Source organism: Corvus moneduloides, chromosome 7 (genome assembly GCF_009650955.1).
Source record: "Corvus moneduloides isolate bCorMon1 chromosome 7, bCorMon1.pri, whole genome shotgun sequence".
Lineage (NCBI taxonomy): Eukaryota > Metazoa > Chordata > Aves > Passeriformes > Corvidae > Corvus > Corvus moneduloides.
In genome coordinates, this window is record NC_045482.1 from 37,541,648 (window position 1) to 37,555,687 (window position 14,040).

General features: G+C 45.3%; 1 protein-coding gene across 2 annotated transcripts in view; it reads left to right on the forward strand.

Annotated features, from left to right (window-relative positions):
* Positions 1-49: 49 nt before the first annotated feature.
* Positions 50-14,040, forward strand: part of EPC2 (enhancer of polycomb homolog 2) — a 35,413-nt gene continuing 21,422 nt past the window's right edge. Inside the window, exons 1-2 of one of the 2 annotated variants that reach the window (XM_032115196.1) lie at positions 50-247; positions 13,771-13,930. In XM_032115196.1, coding sequence (XP_031971087.1) covers positions 95-247; positions 13,771-13,930 — 313 coding nt within the window. In that variant the 5' untranslated portion in view covers positions 50-94. Of the gene's footprint in view, positions 248-413; positions 465-13,770; positions 13,931-14,040 lie in introns of those variants that run through there. The other variant, XM_032115197.1, reaches the window with a different exon arrangement.

The window sequence follows — 14,040 nt, forward strand, 5'->3', positions numbered from 1 at the left end:
GCTGGGAGGCGGCGGCGAGGCCGCACTGAAGGGGCCCCCCCCCCCCCCCCCCCCCGCCCGCCCGGCCCCGGGGTGTTATTGTGAGGGGGAGACAATGAGCAAACTCTCCTTCCGCGCCCGGGCGCTAGACGCCGCCAAACCGCTGCCCATCTACCGCGGCAAGGACATGCCCGACCTCAACGACTGCGTCTCCATCAACCGGGCCGTGCCGCAGATGCCTACGGGGATGGAGAAGGAGGAAGAATCGGTAAGGGAGCGCGACGCAGGGGGGGCCACCATTGTTTACAGGCACCCCCCGCACGGGGAACCGGCCGCCGGTATTCACCAAGCGCGCTACGCTCGCTCTGCCGCGGGGCGCGCGGGGCGCTGCGCAAACGGCGCAGCGTAAGCCTCGGTCCGGCGCCGCGAGCGGGCCCTGCCGCCGTCCGCCATCTTCTGCTGCGCGTCCCGGCCGCGGGGCGCGGGTGAGCGGGGGGGACTCGGCGTGAGGGCGGCGGGACGGGCCGGCGGCAGCGCGGCGAGCGCGGAGCGGAGCGGGGTGTCGGACCGGCGGAGCGTGGTGTCAGAGCGGCGGAGCCGGGCGCCGGCCCGGCGGAGCGGCGCGGGCTGCCGGACGGGCTCCGGCTGCCGGAGCGGCTCGGGATGTCAGAGCGGTGGAGCGTGCGCGGGATACCGGAGTGGCTCGGGGTGTCAGTTCGGGATGCCGGGGCCAGCTCGGGATGTCCGAGCGGCAGAGCGGCTCGGGATGCTGGCTCGCTGTGCCGGAGCGGCGGAGCGGAGCGGGGTGCCGGAGCGGAGTATCGGAGCCGGGATGCTGGAGCGGCGACTCGGAGATGCCGCAGCGGGCTCGGGATGTGCCGGTGCGGGGTGCTCGGGATGCCGGAGCAGCTGGGGATGCCGGGGTGCTACAGCGGGCTCGGGCTGCCGGAGTGGCTCGGGGTGCTCGGCGCGTTGTGGACTAAAGCTGATACTACTCCTGCCAACCCTGTTGTGCGTGGCTGTCAAGTCGCTCGGGCTGGAGCTGGGGAGGTGGTGGCGGCGTGAAAGTGCTGGGTGCAGCGTGCTGTGCTGTGCCACTCCACAAGGAGCGAGCGGGTCCGGGCCAGCTTCTCGCTTTCCGGGGGACGGCGGGAGCGGGACGCGCTGTCCCTCTCTCCGGCCGGCTGTCCCCGAGCCCGGCGGCAGCTCCGTGTCGCGGCGGTGCTGTCAGTCCCTGTGCTGGGCACAGACACACTGTGCACATGCGGGGCTGAGGGGACAGCCCGGCACACACAGACACACACACACATTGTGCACATGTGGGGTTGAAGAGACACACAGCAGCTTTGGCTCCCCGTGTGGGACAGTGTCTCTGTTCCTGCAGCCACCCCCGGTGCTGCTCGGAGTTATTTCACACCTATGGTTTGTGCTGCTTGGTGTGCATCGCTTGGCAGAGGCGTCAGCTGGACGCGTCGCGTGAAGCGTTGGAGCTTTAAATGTTATTTCCAAATCAATCAGCCAGTGTTCAGCGTGGACATGTGATATGCGTTCTGCTTGTAGTGGAAAAGCTTTTGTCCGCCTAGGTAAATATAAGTTTCTGGGGTTTTTGGTGAGCAGTAGGACAGCTTTGAAAACGCTTGCCCGCAGTTCTGGTGTCCTCCGAATGCACTGCTTTGTCTTGCTGATCTTAAAACACTTTTCTGTAAGAGTAAGGTTTATTTTGTGCTCCTGGGAGTTGTGTAAGCTCAGACAGGGGCTGTCGCCTGATGTGTCTGTACTTGCAGAGCCGATAGTAAATGCACCCTCCAGAATTTCCTCAATGAATCCGTGTCTCCGCCTCAGCTAAACCTCTGTGCCTGTGGATTGGCTTTTCCGAGGTTACAGCTGTCAAAGGAGGCTCCATGCTTGCCTCATTGCTTTTTCTCACCTGGCTGTTGGTATTAAAAGGAATCCTCTGTCTTATCATGGCGGGGTTTTATTTTTTTAATTTACTGTGTATAATATACTGTGATCAAAACTTCAGTAATTCCCCAAGAGTAGCTCTGCTAGAATCTGGGATTGTAGTTAAAAGGAACAATGCTGAGGTACTAATGAAGCAATACTGGAGACTAATTTGGTTTTCTCAGCCTTGAAAGTCTATCTTGCAGTGTTGTGTTTGCATTCAATATTTAAATGAATTCCTAAAAAATGCTGTTATTTTGATAAATCATGTTGAAAATAAAAGTTGTTAATGGAAAATTGCTGTAAGAGTTCAAGCAAACAAGCTGCTTATGGGCTGCTTAAATGATTGAGAAGATTAGATTTATACTTGAATAAAACTACTTTAGTGCTATCCTAAAAATTTGCTTTTCTGTGAGGGGGAGGTTTGTTTTCCCTGCCCTGACATGTGGCTCTGTTTGATATATTATGTAATGGTATCAAAATGAAATGACTGAAGCAGTATATAAACATAGTGCGAGATGCATCAGCCAGGCAAGATTATAAACTGCTATTCTTAGGTTATTCAGATTATTGTCATGTGGTGATGGTTTCATTCATGGCTTGTCCTTCTCCCAGTGTTACATAGAGAATTCTTTAATGTACTTCTTTTTTTTAATGATATGAAAGCCCTTCTAGGAACAGCTGCTATGGATGACAGTAGTTAAATATTTGAAAACTACCTAAACAGCTTGAATTCTTAGTAAATGCTGCTGTGATCGATTTGGTGTGTATTTTGAAAGGGATTTTTTGGAGGGAGAGAGAAATCTCTGCACACTCATCTCTGTCACCTCAATTTCTAGAGTGTCTCAAGGCCTTTTATCCCAAGTGAAAGTTGTTTGAAGCCTCGGGGTGGCTGCTGTTTTCCATTTGCTGTACAGAGCCATAAAGCTCGTGTTCCTCTGGCCCCAGGATGCCGTCCTCCCGGTGCCACCCTCTGGGAAGCCTTGGTGGCATCAGAAAGGGCTTGTAGCACAGTGTGTTACGGGGTCAGACAGCACCTTCGGGGATCTGTTCCACTGGAAATCATCATTATTTACAGATCTGCAGGATTTAAAATGCTTGAGTGACGTGTCTGCCTTGTTCTTTACAACCCAGCCTCGCTGGTGCAGGCATGTCATTTAATTAGTTGGTGATGGATCTTTTGTACATACAAAAGTGCAGATTTTGGTCCATTTATTCTTGATGAATATTCTGGAACTGTTTCTGCATGAGTATCTCAGAGATTTATATCCACTCGCAGCGTTTCACAAATCAGCAGCTCGTTTCTCTCACTTGGAGATTCCAGCTGTGAAAGAATTAGGTTTCTGTTCTGTAGCATGTTTACGTTACAAATGTTTATAATTTACTCTAAATTAAACCTGAGGAAGAAAATTGTGTGGGTTTGCTTTTAAACTCACGTGAGGGAGCAGTCGCTGTTAAGCAGAAGCAGGAAGGTGTCCTTTTGTGAGTTCAGAAACTGAGCAGGCACACGTTTTTTTTTTCTGATGAGTAAGACTCGTATTTCCTAATGCTAATGAATTGTTTTGACTGGAAAGGGAGAAAGTTGCAGAATAGATAAGCCCTGGTTTTGTTTCTTATCGCATAACTGTGTTTTCATTTGAATACCTGTTGCTGGAGATTGCTGAGTTGCACATTGTGAGGTGAAATCCTACTTAGTAATGAGGCACATTCACACGGAAGGCTCTGGGAAGTGAATTTACCTGAGGTGTGAGGAAGCTGAAAATGTGCTGGTAATGGGTGATCCCGGGATTGCCTGGTCAGAGCTATCTGAGCCTTCATCTCAATCCTTGTTTGAACATCCGTTCATTTACAGCTCAGTTTGGCATGGCATCACACGGCTGAGGTTAGAGAGGAAAAGTGCAGGAATGGCAAGTTAAGGACGTGGTTAGATGCTGCAGAAATGCTGACACAGTACCCGTGGGAAGGGACTTTCCTTCCCAGCCCTTCAGGGATCACCTCGGGATAAGCTTTCTCTGATCATTAAATACAACGTTCAGTTGTGATTATTTTGACTGGAAATAGTTAACTTGATTTTTTTTTTTCCTTGCTTAGTTCTTAGTTCATTCAATTTCTTTTGTAGCATTGGAACTTGAAGTGCTCATCGTCTAGCTTTGAGGTGCCCTGGAGAGCTGGTGATGCTCCTGGAACAGCATCTTCATTCTCCTTTCAAAGCAGGAAGCTTTTAGCTTTGCACAAGTCCTAGTTTTCCTTTTAAACTGTATCAGCAAAAATACCCATAATGAATATTTTCTTTTGATACAGGGAACTGGGAGAGTATCAAATGTGTGAGGATTTACTTAAGCTGCTGCTCAGAAGTACTTACCTGGTACTGTGTGATGCACTCAGGTCTGGGTTTAAAAACACAAATACATGTAAATCGCTCCCCACGTGGACTGAACTTGCTCCTAACTGGATGTTTGTGTGTGGGCTGTGCATTCATAACCTGTGGTTGAACCCTCAAAGTTCCTTACAAACGAGAGGCTTTGTAGAACAAAGAAGCCTGGACAGCAGTGTGTAAAACAGCAGGTCAACAGAGGATAACTTCAGCTCCAACCATGCAAATATTCTGTAAAACAGAAATCCCTCTGAAAGACTTCATGGGAATCTACGTGAGAAACTCCAAGGATTGTATTTCCATGCAAAACCAGGTGAAATCAAGACAGCACACTTTGCTTAGGAAAGGAATTGGGTTTGTTTGACTAAAGTCAACTGGGTTATCTGGTGGGGAAATACAGTTCCCAGTGTAAGTTATTCCTCAGTTTGAGTTAAGCACCTGTATTTATTTACTTACTTTGGGAGTATTTGGAGACTGCTGAGATTACTGAAGTATGTTTGGCGTTAGGCAGCAAAATGCTGGGTTGTGATCTTTATTCACAGAATTTTGAACTTTAGTTTTGTTTGAGGTCTTTCCCTGCCTTGAGCTCCTGTACTTTTCTTCCTCCCTCCGAGTCCCATCGCCTTGTGCAGTGATGTTCCTCCCAAGTGCACATTTCAATTCCATTTCCCAGCCATTATTTCAGTTTTCAGCTCTTACGCTTCATCCTTCCTGTGCCTTCACCTGCAGAATCTCTGGTCCCTGTTTAATGTCCCGTTTGATAGCAGTGAATCAGAGTTAACCCCGGGCAGCTGAGCACTGGGGAGCTGTTAAACTGAGGAGCTTCGTGTTTAATTTGTTGTGGCTGAAGTTAAACACGACCAAGATTTGCTTTTAAGTCTCCACCTCCCGAGCCGTTTATTAGGGCTTATCACATTAACACCTATCAGCAAACGTGCAGCAAGTGCTTGAGATATCAGCTTAGCCCGGGACAAATGTCATTGATCTCTGAGTGTGCTAAGATAAAGCTGAGCGGGAGTAGCCGACCTGCAGGTAGAAGGGACATGGTGCTTTTTGGGGCCTTGATAAAGGGTGGTGATAGCCCACCGTGGGAGAGAGCATCCTTCCTTTCACCAGGAGCACGTGGGGATAGAGATGAGAATGGAGAATCGGTGTCACCCCGAGGTTAGATGGGTTCAGCCCTATCTTAACACCGCTCTGGTAATTTAGATAAAGCTGCATTTTTGCTGCAGGCTAGAGGCTGCGCGGGGTCAGTGAGCCGGACTGGGAGAGCTGCCCGGGCGGGTTTGGATGCCCGTGTCCCTGCGAGCACAAAAGGAGCTGCCGGGCTGTTAATTGAGGCACACCTCGGCTCATTATGCAGGAACTTTCCCTTGTAGGAAGGGTTCCTCGGCAGGAGGTGTAATTCCGTGACAAAAGCTTAGGAGAGCACTTTGGAATCTGCCTCGTTGAGCTGTTACGGCTCAGCTCTGGGACCGCTCAAATGTAGGGAGCAGTCTTTCCTTTTCCTTCAATTTGAGGAAACCTTGGAAAGAAATACCTCGGGCGTCCTTGGATTTACGGAGTGCTGGATTTCTGCTTGGCAAAACTGAGTGGCTTGGTACAATTTCTGTTTTGACTGAAACCGGTTGAAATGTCCTGTTCGAATGATTCGGATCGACAGACATTAAAACTGCTTATAGTAACCTCCATTCTTAATTATCTTTCATAAGAAAGATCATTTTGACTGGTGCTAGATGTTCAAAAGGTTATTTGTAATTTATTTTACCAGCAAGGCTAATAAACAATGCCTTGTTTATGCCACGGCATATTTATCATTCTAACAGTTCAACTTTTGGAAAGGTAAATAACTCATTTAATATTTACATAAACCTTGGGTGTCCTAAAAGCCAGTGGTGGTGAAGATCAATTGTAGAACTGAAGTTTCTGTAACAAGTAGAGAAGAGTGGAACTAGAACTGAATTCCTGTATATAAAAAGGTGTAAGGAGTAGCAAAAATAATTTTATGGAAGTAAAAGTAACATCAGTACAGACTGTCATAATTTTGCATTTAATGTTCACTCTCTCCAAGTCAAAGAAATAAAGTATTTGAGAATATACTATTTAAAAGTTTTATTTTTTAATCCATTTTGCAAATTCCTACTTGTTAATATATACTAATCACAGTGTAGTGGGGCTGAAGGTGGTGGATTAAAACACCTCTGTCCGTAGCAGGTGAAGTGCTGCAAATGCAAGGCAGCAGAAATTTGCAGAAAAAAATCCGAGTTCTTAATTTGCCTGATTTCCTTTGGTGCAGTTCTAGCTGTCATTAATACATTTACACCTGTGGTCTCTCAAGTTTGAGTGCTCAACACCTCCCCATTGGCAGAATTGTTCTCTGTAAGATGTTTTTGTGTCATCTTTCATTGCAAGAAGTGAAGATTTGCTCAGCTTCGCTTGTGAGGCTCTTCCCAGTCGGTGAGATGTCATTTTTCCACCAGTTTTCCGTATCAGTAAACTCCTCTCTGCTCCTGCTCCCTGGGACACACAAAGTGGTTCATCCACGGATCAGTTCTGAGCCAGCATAAACACTTCCTCTTTTGCCATGGTTGTTTTCTCGTGTTTACATTGGAATTTATAATTTGTTTTTCTCAGCTTTGTGCCATTTCTCTGGCTGCAGCTCACACTTGGTGTATCTTAGACCAGTCTGTGTTGCATAACAAAAACTGTTTCTACTTTGAAGCATCTCAGTGATGTTGGATTCCCTGTGCCAGACTTGGATGTAAACAAAACATTCAATGTCTGCAGTGGTATCCAGAGACTGGATAATTAAGGGAGACACTGACACTACAGAAAGCTGAAAAAATAATACTAGATGTTTCTTGAGTTAAAGGTATTTGGTTTAAAATGGAGTTTTGTCGCTAATTTTCAATAATTTTCATTTCTATCAATTACTGTATGTGTGTTTTAATTTCTGTCACCTTTTCCTAAGTTGTCCAAACTGTAGAACCAATCTCTGACATGATTAATTATAATGTGAGGGATTTCTGTGTGGTTCATCGGGTCTCCAGCACTCCAGGTAGCATCACTTCGGTGATGAAAACACCATTTGTTTAAAAACTCTGTAAAACACAAATTCCCTGCTGTAGGTGCGTGTGCCTGAGTTAAAGAAGAACTCTGGATATTAATCCTGGGATGAAAGTGTTCCCCACAGGCTTAGGTTAAATGCAGAGTGCAGCAGGAGGGGGAGAGGTGCTGTGCTCGCCTGTCAGCTCCTGCTGGAGAATTTCCAGTTCTCCCTCCTGGTGACTCTTCCTCCTCCCCGCTGCAGGGAGCAGTTCTGTGACTCACGGTCACATGGAGGTGTTTGTGTGTGCAGCCAGCAATCAAACAGAATGTGGGTTCCATGGATAATATTGGATTTAATAAAGGGCAAAGCTCGTTGGTGAGGAATCTCAGCCTTTAAAAACGCATCGTGGGGTTCATGACATGAAAAATGAGAGAATATTTCTATATGTTGGTGCAGACCCCGCCATCCTGCTTTGACTGGGATATCAGGATTCCTAATTGAATCATTTGTTATCTTGTGAGTGACACCAGTGTATCCCAAGGTGCTCTTTGGACTACATGTTATGTTATTTGTAACAATTTTCTCATAAAGCTTTTTTGGAAAAAAATCCCGCTCTTCTGTAAATAGAAATTTGTCATCTAGTACCAGAAACAGCTTTTCCAAAAGGATTTTTTAATAATTTAATTCTTTGTTATAGTAGTAACTTTATTTTTAATAATTAGTTTATAGTCATGTTTTGGTAGACTGGGGACTTGTGTAAATAAATGTCGCTTTAAAATACAGAGTTGTAGTGGCTGTGGGTTTTTTGACATTTCATAGGCAGTGACAGTTTTGTGTCCATATGTTCATAAATAGTGAATAATCATTGTTTTTAGGGATGAGAGATTGCTCATGTTCTTGTACGTTACTGCTGTCCCACTCGGGGTAATACTTGGGCTATCTCACGGTTGTTTCGTGTCCAGTTTGACATAGGATGGTTGAAATTGCATTGTTTCCTTTTTTCTAGACTGAAGCTATTTAGAGAATTTTTTACTTGTTTTATTCTGTTTGGTGCTGCAGATAGAAACACAAAAATGGTTGTGATATGTGCACATCTCACTGTCCCTGTCCCTTTATCAGGGTCTGTGGGCTGATGGCCACTCTTACTTCCTGAAGTGCTTTGTAGTGCTTCAGTTGACTCTAGGGTAGTGCCAGAGGGGGAGGGAAGGCATTCCTGGGCATTGTTTTGGTCCAAACTGGACTTTTCCTCATTTAGATTCACATCTCCTCTCCTCTGGAGATGTCTTTACCTGGACACGAGGTGTCATCCAGGGCTGCTCAGGTGTCATGCAGGGCTGGGAGTTTTGGGGGCTCTTCTGTTGGGTTGATCCAACATCAGAATTCCAGAGATACCCTTCAGGTGATGGGCTGTAATCCCGGGATTTGAGGGTAAAGTAATCCCAGATTGGCTTGGCTTTGGTGCTGCTTTGGGAAGTTCCAGTTGTTTAACAGCTGGGAAAGGGAAGAAAGTGTTGGAAAAGTCAGTGAATGTTTGCGTTGGAAGGGACCTTAAAGCCCTTCCAGTACCACCCCCTGCCACGGGTGGGGACACCTTCCACTAGCCCAGGCTGCTCCAAGTTCCATCCAGCCTGGCCTTGGGCACTGCCAGGGATCCAGGGGCAGCCACAGCTTCTCTGGGCACCCTGTGCCAGGGTCTCCCCACCCTCACAGTGAGGAATTTCACCCATTCCAGGGACTTGTGTGAATTTTTAGGATGCAGCAGCCCAGTTTGATTCACTTTCCCCTGCCTCCCCTCACTGAGTCAGTAAGAGCAGCCGACCCTTAGTGCATTGTGCCTGTACTCATAATTCAGCAGTCTGGAAGGCAAGTGTGGAGCAGGTGGTTCTTGAGATTATTTTTTTTTTAAGAAAGGGTGGGGGATATCATGTTGGAAGAACTTGATAGGGCCAAAAGTGAAACTGAGAAGCGGTTCCACGAGCCCTTCCCATTTGCGTATCTTCTGTTTCTTATGGGTTTTCCTCAGCTTCCTTCTTCTGAGTGTTGGAAACTCCTTAGGGAAACTGAGAAGAGTTCTTCCTTGAAAGCCTTGGTTTGGGTGTACTGGTTTCCACTCAATGTTTAGATTTTTCTGGTTTGCCCAGTGCCCTGCATTACTCGATAATTAGTATAATGTTTTAAGGGGCAAGAGGAACCAATTCTGGTTCCTGACTAGATGAAGTCTTTATCAAATCAGTAGAAAAATGCATATTATCAACTTTGCTAATCTCTGAAGTGTTTGCTTCTCAGAATAAATTGGAAATGAAGCTATGTGTTTCAGCTCTCAAGGGTGGGGATTTTTGTGGTGCACAGGCTGATTTCCTGCTCTCTATGTGACTCCTTGTTTCAGTTGTCCTTCCTTCCCAGAGCAGAGGGAGGGATGAGAAAGGAAAACAGATCTGTAGGGTTGTGTAGGATTGAAAGAGTTAACTGCACAAGAAAACAAAACCTGGTGCTTGAGTTTACACTTTTGCTCTTGGAAATCTCTGAAAAAGTATCTGTGTGCAGAGAGGGAGGAGATGGGGCTGAGGCTTTCCAAGGCAGGGAGGCTTCTGACCAAATTAGCTTTTGAGCTTCTTGACACTTTTTTTTCTGGAAGTGCTGTCAAGAGGTGTTACTCGCTGTGGTTGAGACTTTGCAAGATGAGTCTGCACATTTCCAACTGCAGTTCTGTACTTTTATTTTCTAAATCTCAGTATTAAAGATAAAAATGTCCCTTTTAAATTTCCTAATTCAAATATAGCGTTAAACAAGTGAGATATTTAGATGTCAGTACATTTTAATTGGGTTTGGTTTTTTGCTTTAATTCTGTTATTAGTGCATGTAGATTGGAAGGCTGACTCCGGGTTGGCCTAGAAATAGCTTATTTTAAATAGGAAAAGCTGCTGATGAATTCACTTTTCTGTTCCATCATACTTGCCTGGGGGGCTGTGGGGTTACAGCAGTGAAACAACCTTCTAAAGAGTTGTAGCTTTGCTTGTATTTTAAGGTATGAGGAAGGGAACAGGTACATTTAATCCTAAAGGTTTGTCTTCTTGGGGTCTCTATGCAATATGGAATTGCTCATTGGAGTTTGGTAATTAAGACAGATCAGCTTTTCCATGTGAAGATGGTGTTCAGCCCTGGGCATCTCCAACCATGCTCAACCAAAAAACTTACAGTTATTTAAAGTTTGGTAAACTCTGTTTCTCTTGGGGGATGGCAACAGGGGATTTAAAGGTTAAGGAAAACCCAAACTGGTCTGTAGGGTCCAAGTGCTCTGGTTTGTGGGATAAAAGGAAGTAGGTGTGGTGGGTAGCATCCCTGCTCGTGACAAGGAGCTGGAATTGGATGATTGCAACCCAGACTGTTCTGTGATTCCGTAATATTGGTGAAAAAGATGTAAAAAGTAACATTCAGTATTGATCACTGTTTCCCTTAAAGCTTAACAAAAATAATCTTCAGGACACTCTTGTCTGTTAACTTATTACTATTGTTGAGCTCTCTTTTGTAGTGAACAAACTCCCAGGCAGGAAGTTTACGGAGAACATGAAATCTGTGGTGTTTCAGGGATGAAGGGAATGGCAGTGAAGGTACCTGGCTCTGAATATCTGCAGCCAAAGCTGAGTATTTTAGGTACCAGGATTGTAGGAATTTCAGGGGTTTTTTCCCTTCTGAGGAAAAGTGGAAGGTAGGATTGCGGTGTCTCGGAAGGGGTTCAGAGAACAGTTCTGGTTTAATGTTTAAATGTGCTCAAGCTGCAGTGTTACACACCCTAAACATTTACATCTTCCTCATGCTGGTAGTTGAAGAAATAGCTCAGTCTAAGCTGTGTTTGTTTGAAATTTTGTAGTCATACTGGAGAGAAAGGTCTGGATGTGCTTTTTAAGGAATTAGTGGGTAATCGCTCTTTGTCAGGGACTCCTTTTTATTCCCATGGCAGCACGTTCTGTTTGCTGTCATCACTGGTTCTCTAATGCTCCCTTATTTTGTGTAAGATCTTTGGATCTGCCCTACTGCAGAACAAAGTGTGAGCTTAAAATATTGGCTGTGTCTTTCAAAACCGTAAGAAAAAAGTGAAAACTAGACCAAAAGTTGCATTGATATACCAGGTAATAAATCTATCTGTAAAAACACTTTTTGAGGTTAAATAAATCCATTTAATTAGCCCAGCTTTCATATAAAAATCTTCAGAGTTTGTTTAAACAGAACTGTTCCAGGAGTTAAATTTTCCTGTAGCCAATGTTCAGCAGAAAGATTTGAAGGTATTTTCCCCCTAATTTTAAAATTTACACAGTTTATCTATCTATTTTGGAGCTCTGCTGTTCTAGGAGTGACAGCAGCACTGCTGAAAGCTGAAATCTCTGTTTGAAAGCTGTGTTATGCTTGAAGGCTTTTTATAGTGAAATGAGTACTAACACCTATTGTCAGCCTCTCCTTGGGAACTCTGTGTGTGCTTACTACGGTGCTACAACAGCTGCGAAACTGAATTACTCATCTGAATTACACTTTATTGGGCTGCAGAGCCAAAAGGTGTTCTGAATTTTGGACAGATCAAGCCTTTCCTTACAGCAGTTCTGTGCTGTGGACTGTTGGTAAACAGCTCCAGGGACATCAGCTGAAAGCAACTCAGTAATGAAACCGTTTTTGTGCAGTTGAATTACTCAGCACTGCCAAGCTCTCCAAGACACGTTTTAATGGTGGAGTGACAGATTTACTCAGTGTGGAGTAACTCAGGCAGATCACACCAACTATTGGATTGCATGCTTGTCTTAATTGTAATAGCACTCACTTGGGAGCCTGATTGATTTAATGTTGCTTCATCTGCTGCAGGAGATTCCCAAAGCTGCTCTCGTTTTGCAGGAATTGCATTATTTGTGTTTCTGTAAATCTTAATACTTAAAAGGGGATAATTTATTAAATATAATTTACATATTTTTAAAGGTTTTTTTATTCAATCCCCTTTTTTAAAATACCATTCTGTAGAATTAAAGAGTTCCTCTCTTTAATTCTCTTGTTCTTGAGAGAATTTCCAAGTGGGTAGCAGAGTGTGTGAGTGCCAGACTGCCGTGTGTGCCAGGCTGCACTGCCAGCCAGGCACCGGAATGCTGGCACGTTCCCATTCCTGGTGTTGATCCTGGCCTCTTGGGAGTGTTAACGGTGGGGAGGGGCACTCTAGAAAGCCAAAGGGAGGAAGATAGAGCAGCAAACCCTTTCTGTGTGTGTGTGTGGTTTTTTCCCTGCTGAAACAAGTGCTTTTCCCAGCAGTTCGGTGTGTGGGAATGGCTGGAGGATAACCTGCAGCCCTGGAACAGGCAAAGTGAGGTCACATGGATCTGTGACAGAGCTGAGCTTGGATTTCAAGTTGATATTCTGCTGTGCCACTCTCCCTCCCCTCAAATCTGGGAAGCTTTAGGGGAGAACAGTAAAAGCAGAATGAAGTTTTCATTCCTGGTTCCACCAATAGCTCATCTGCTGGGAGACTGCAGCTTGCTTGGTTTATATTGGATTTGGAGAACTTGGTACTTAACTTTTCCCAATGGCTGTATGTGGATCTAAGGTCTTGTCCTGGTGAAGAATGTCACTCCTGTTCACTGGGCACACAGAAGGCAGCATAGCCATTTGGTGTATTAGCCTGAGAAGTTCTTCAGTGGTTTAAATTTTAACATGAAAAGTCTTTTAAGAGAGAAGTTAGAGGTTAGCTCTGACTTGCAACACTAGGTGGTTGTCACTGAGTTAACTACTAAAAGTGTGTGGGAAAAAATCTTTGTGAACTGCTACATTTATTGTGATCTCTGTTTCACCTGAAGTGTGTCTGTGGAATTTGTGACTTCTGTCCCATAAGAATAAAATGAAGTGATACCTGTTTGGGGAGTCCCTGCTTTTCAGGTGTTACTCTGTGAGAACTCTTCTTCCTGTTGCTCTTAACTTGCTGAACTTCTAAAAGAAGGCCAGTAAGGATTGCTGGGTAGACAGGAATGACGAAATTTGCTATTCTTTTGACTTTATAATCCTTTAAAGGCCGGATCTTGCATACATTTTCTTTCTGACAGGTTTGAGTGGGTTTGGCTTTCCCCAGCCCTAATTTTCTGCTGAGGTTATTTTGTGTAGTTTGAATGTTTGTCTTTTTCCCAGTCTGGTGGAAGGTGTGGGCTGTGTCTCAACAAAGGGTTCTCTTCATCTGTTTGTAGCTCGTTTGCTGCAGCTCCAAGATTCCCATCCATTAGGAAAACTAAATGATGGCGAACACATCCTGTCACCATCCTGGCAACAAGCATCCTGCTGGCCTCTAAAACCCAGCAAAGCCTCCGCTCTGTTACCCTGTAGGAAGCAGTGGGAGAAAAGGCTGACTGACTTTATATGCACTTTGTACACTGATACCTAAATAAACTCTCCCATTTTCCCCTTGCAGGAACATCATTTGCAACGGGCTATCTCAGCACAGCAGGTTTTCAGAGAAAAGAAGGAGAGCATGGTTATCCCAGTCCCTGAAGCAGAGAGCAATGTCAACTACTACAATCGTTTGTATAAAGGAGAGTTCAAGCAACCAAAGCAGTTCATTCACATCCAACGTAAGTTACAAACACTGGGCTTGTTGTGGGTTGTGTTGTTTGTTCAGCCCCTCCTTGTTTAACCTGAGTCACCTTTGTCTTGAGGTCAAAGTTGCTACAATGGTCAGAAA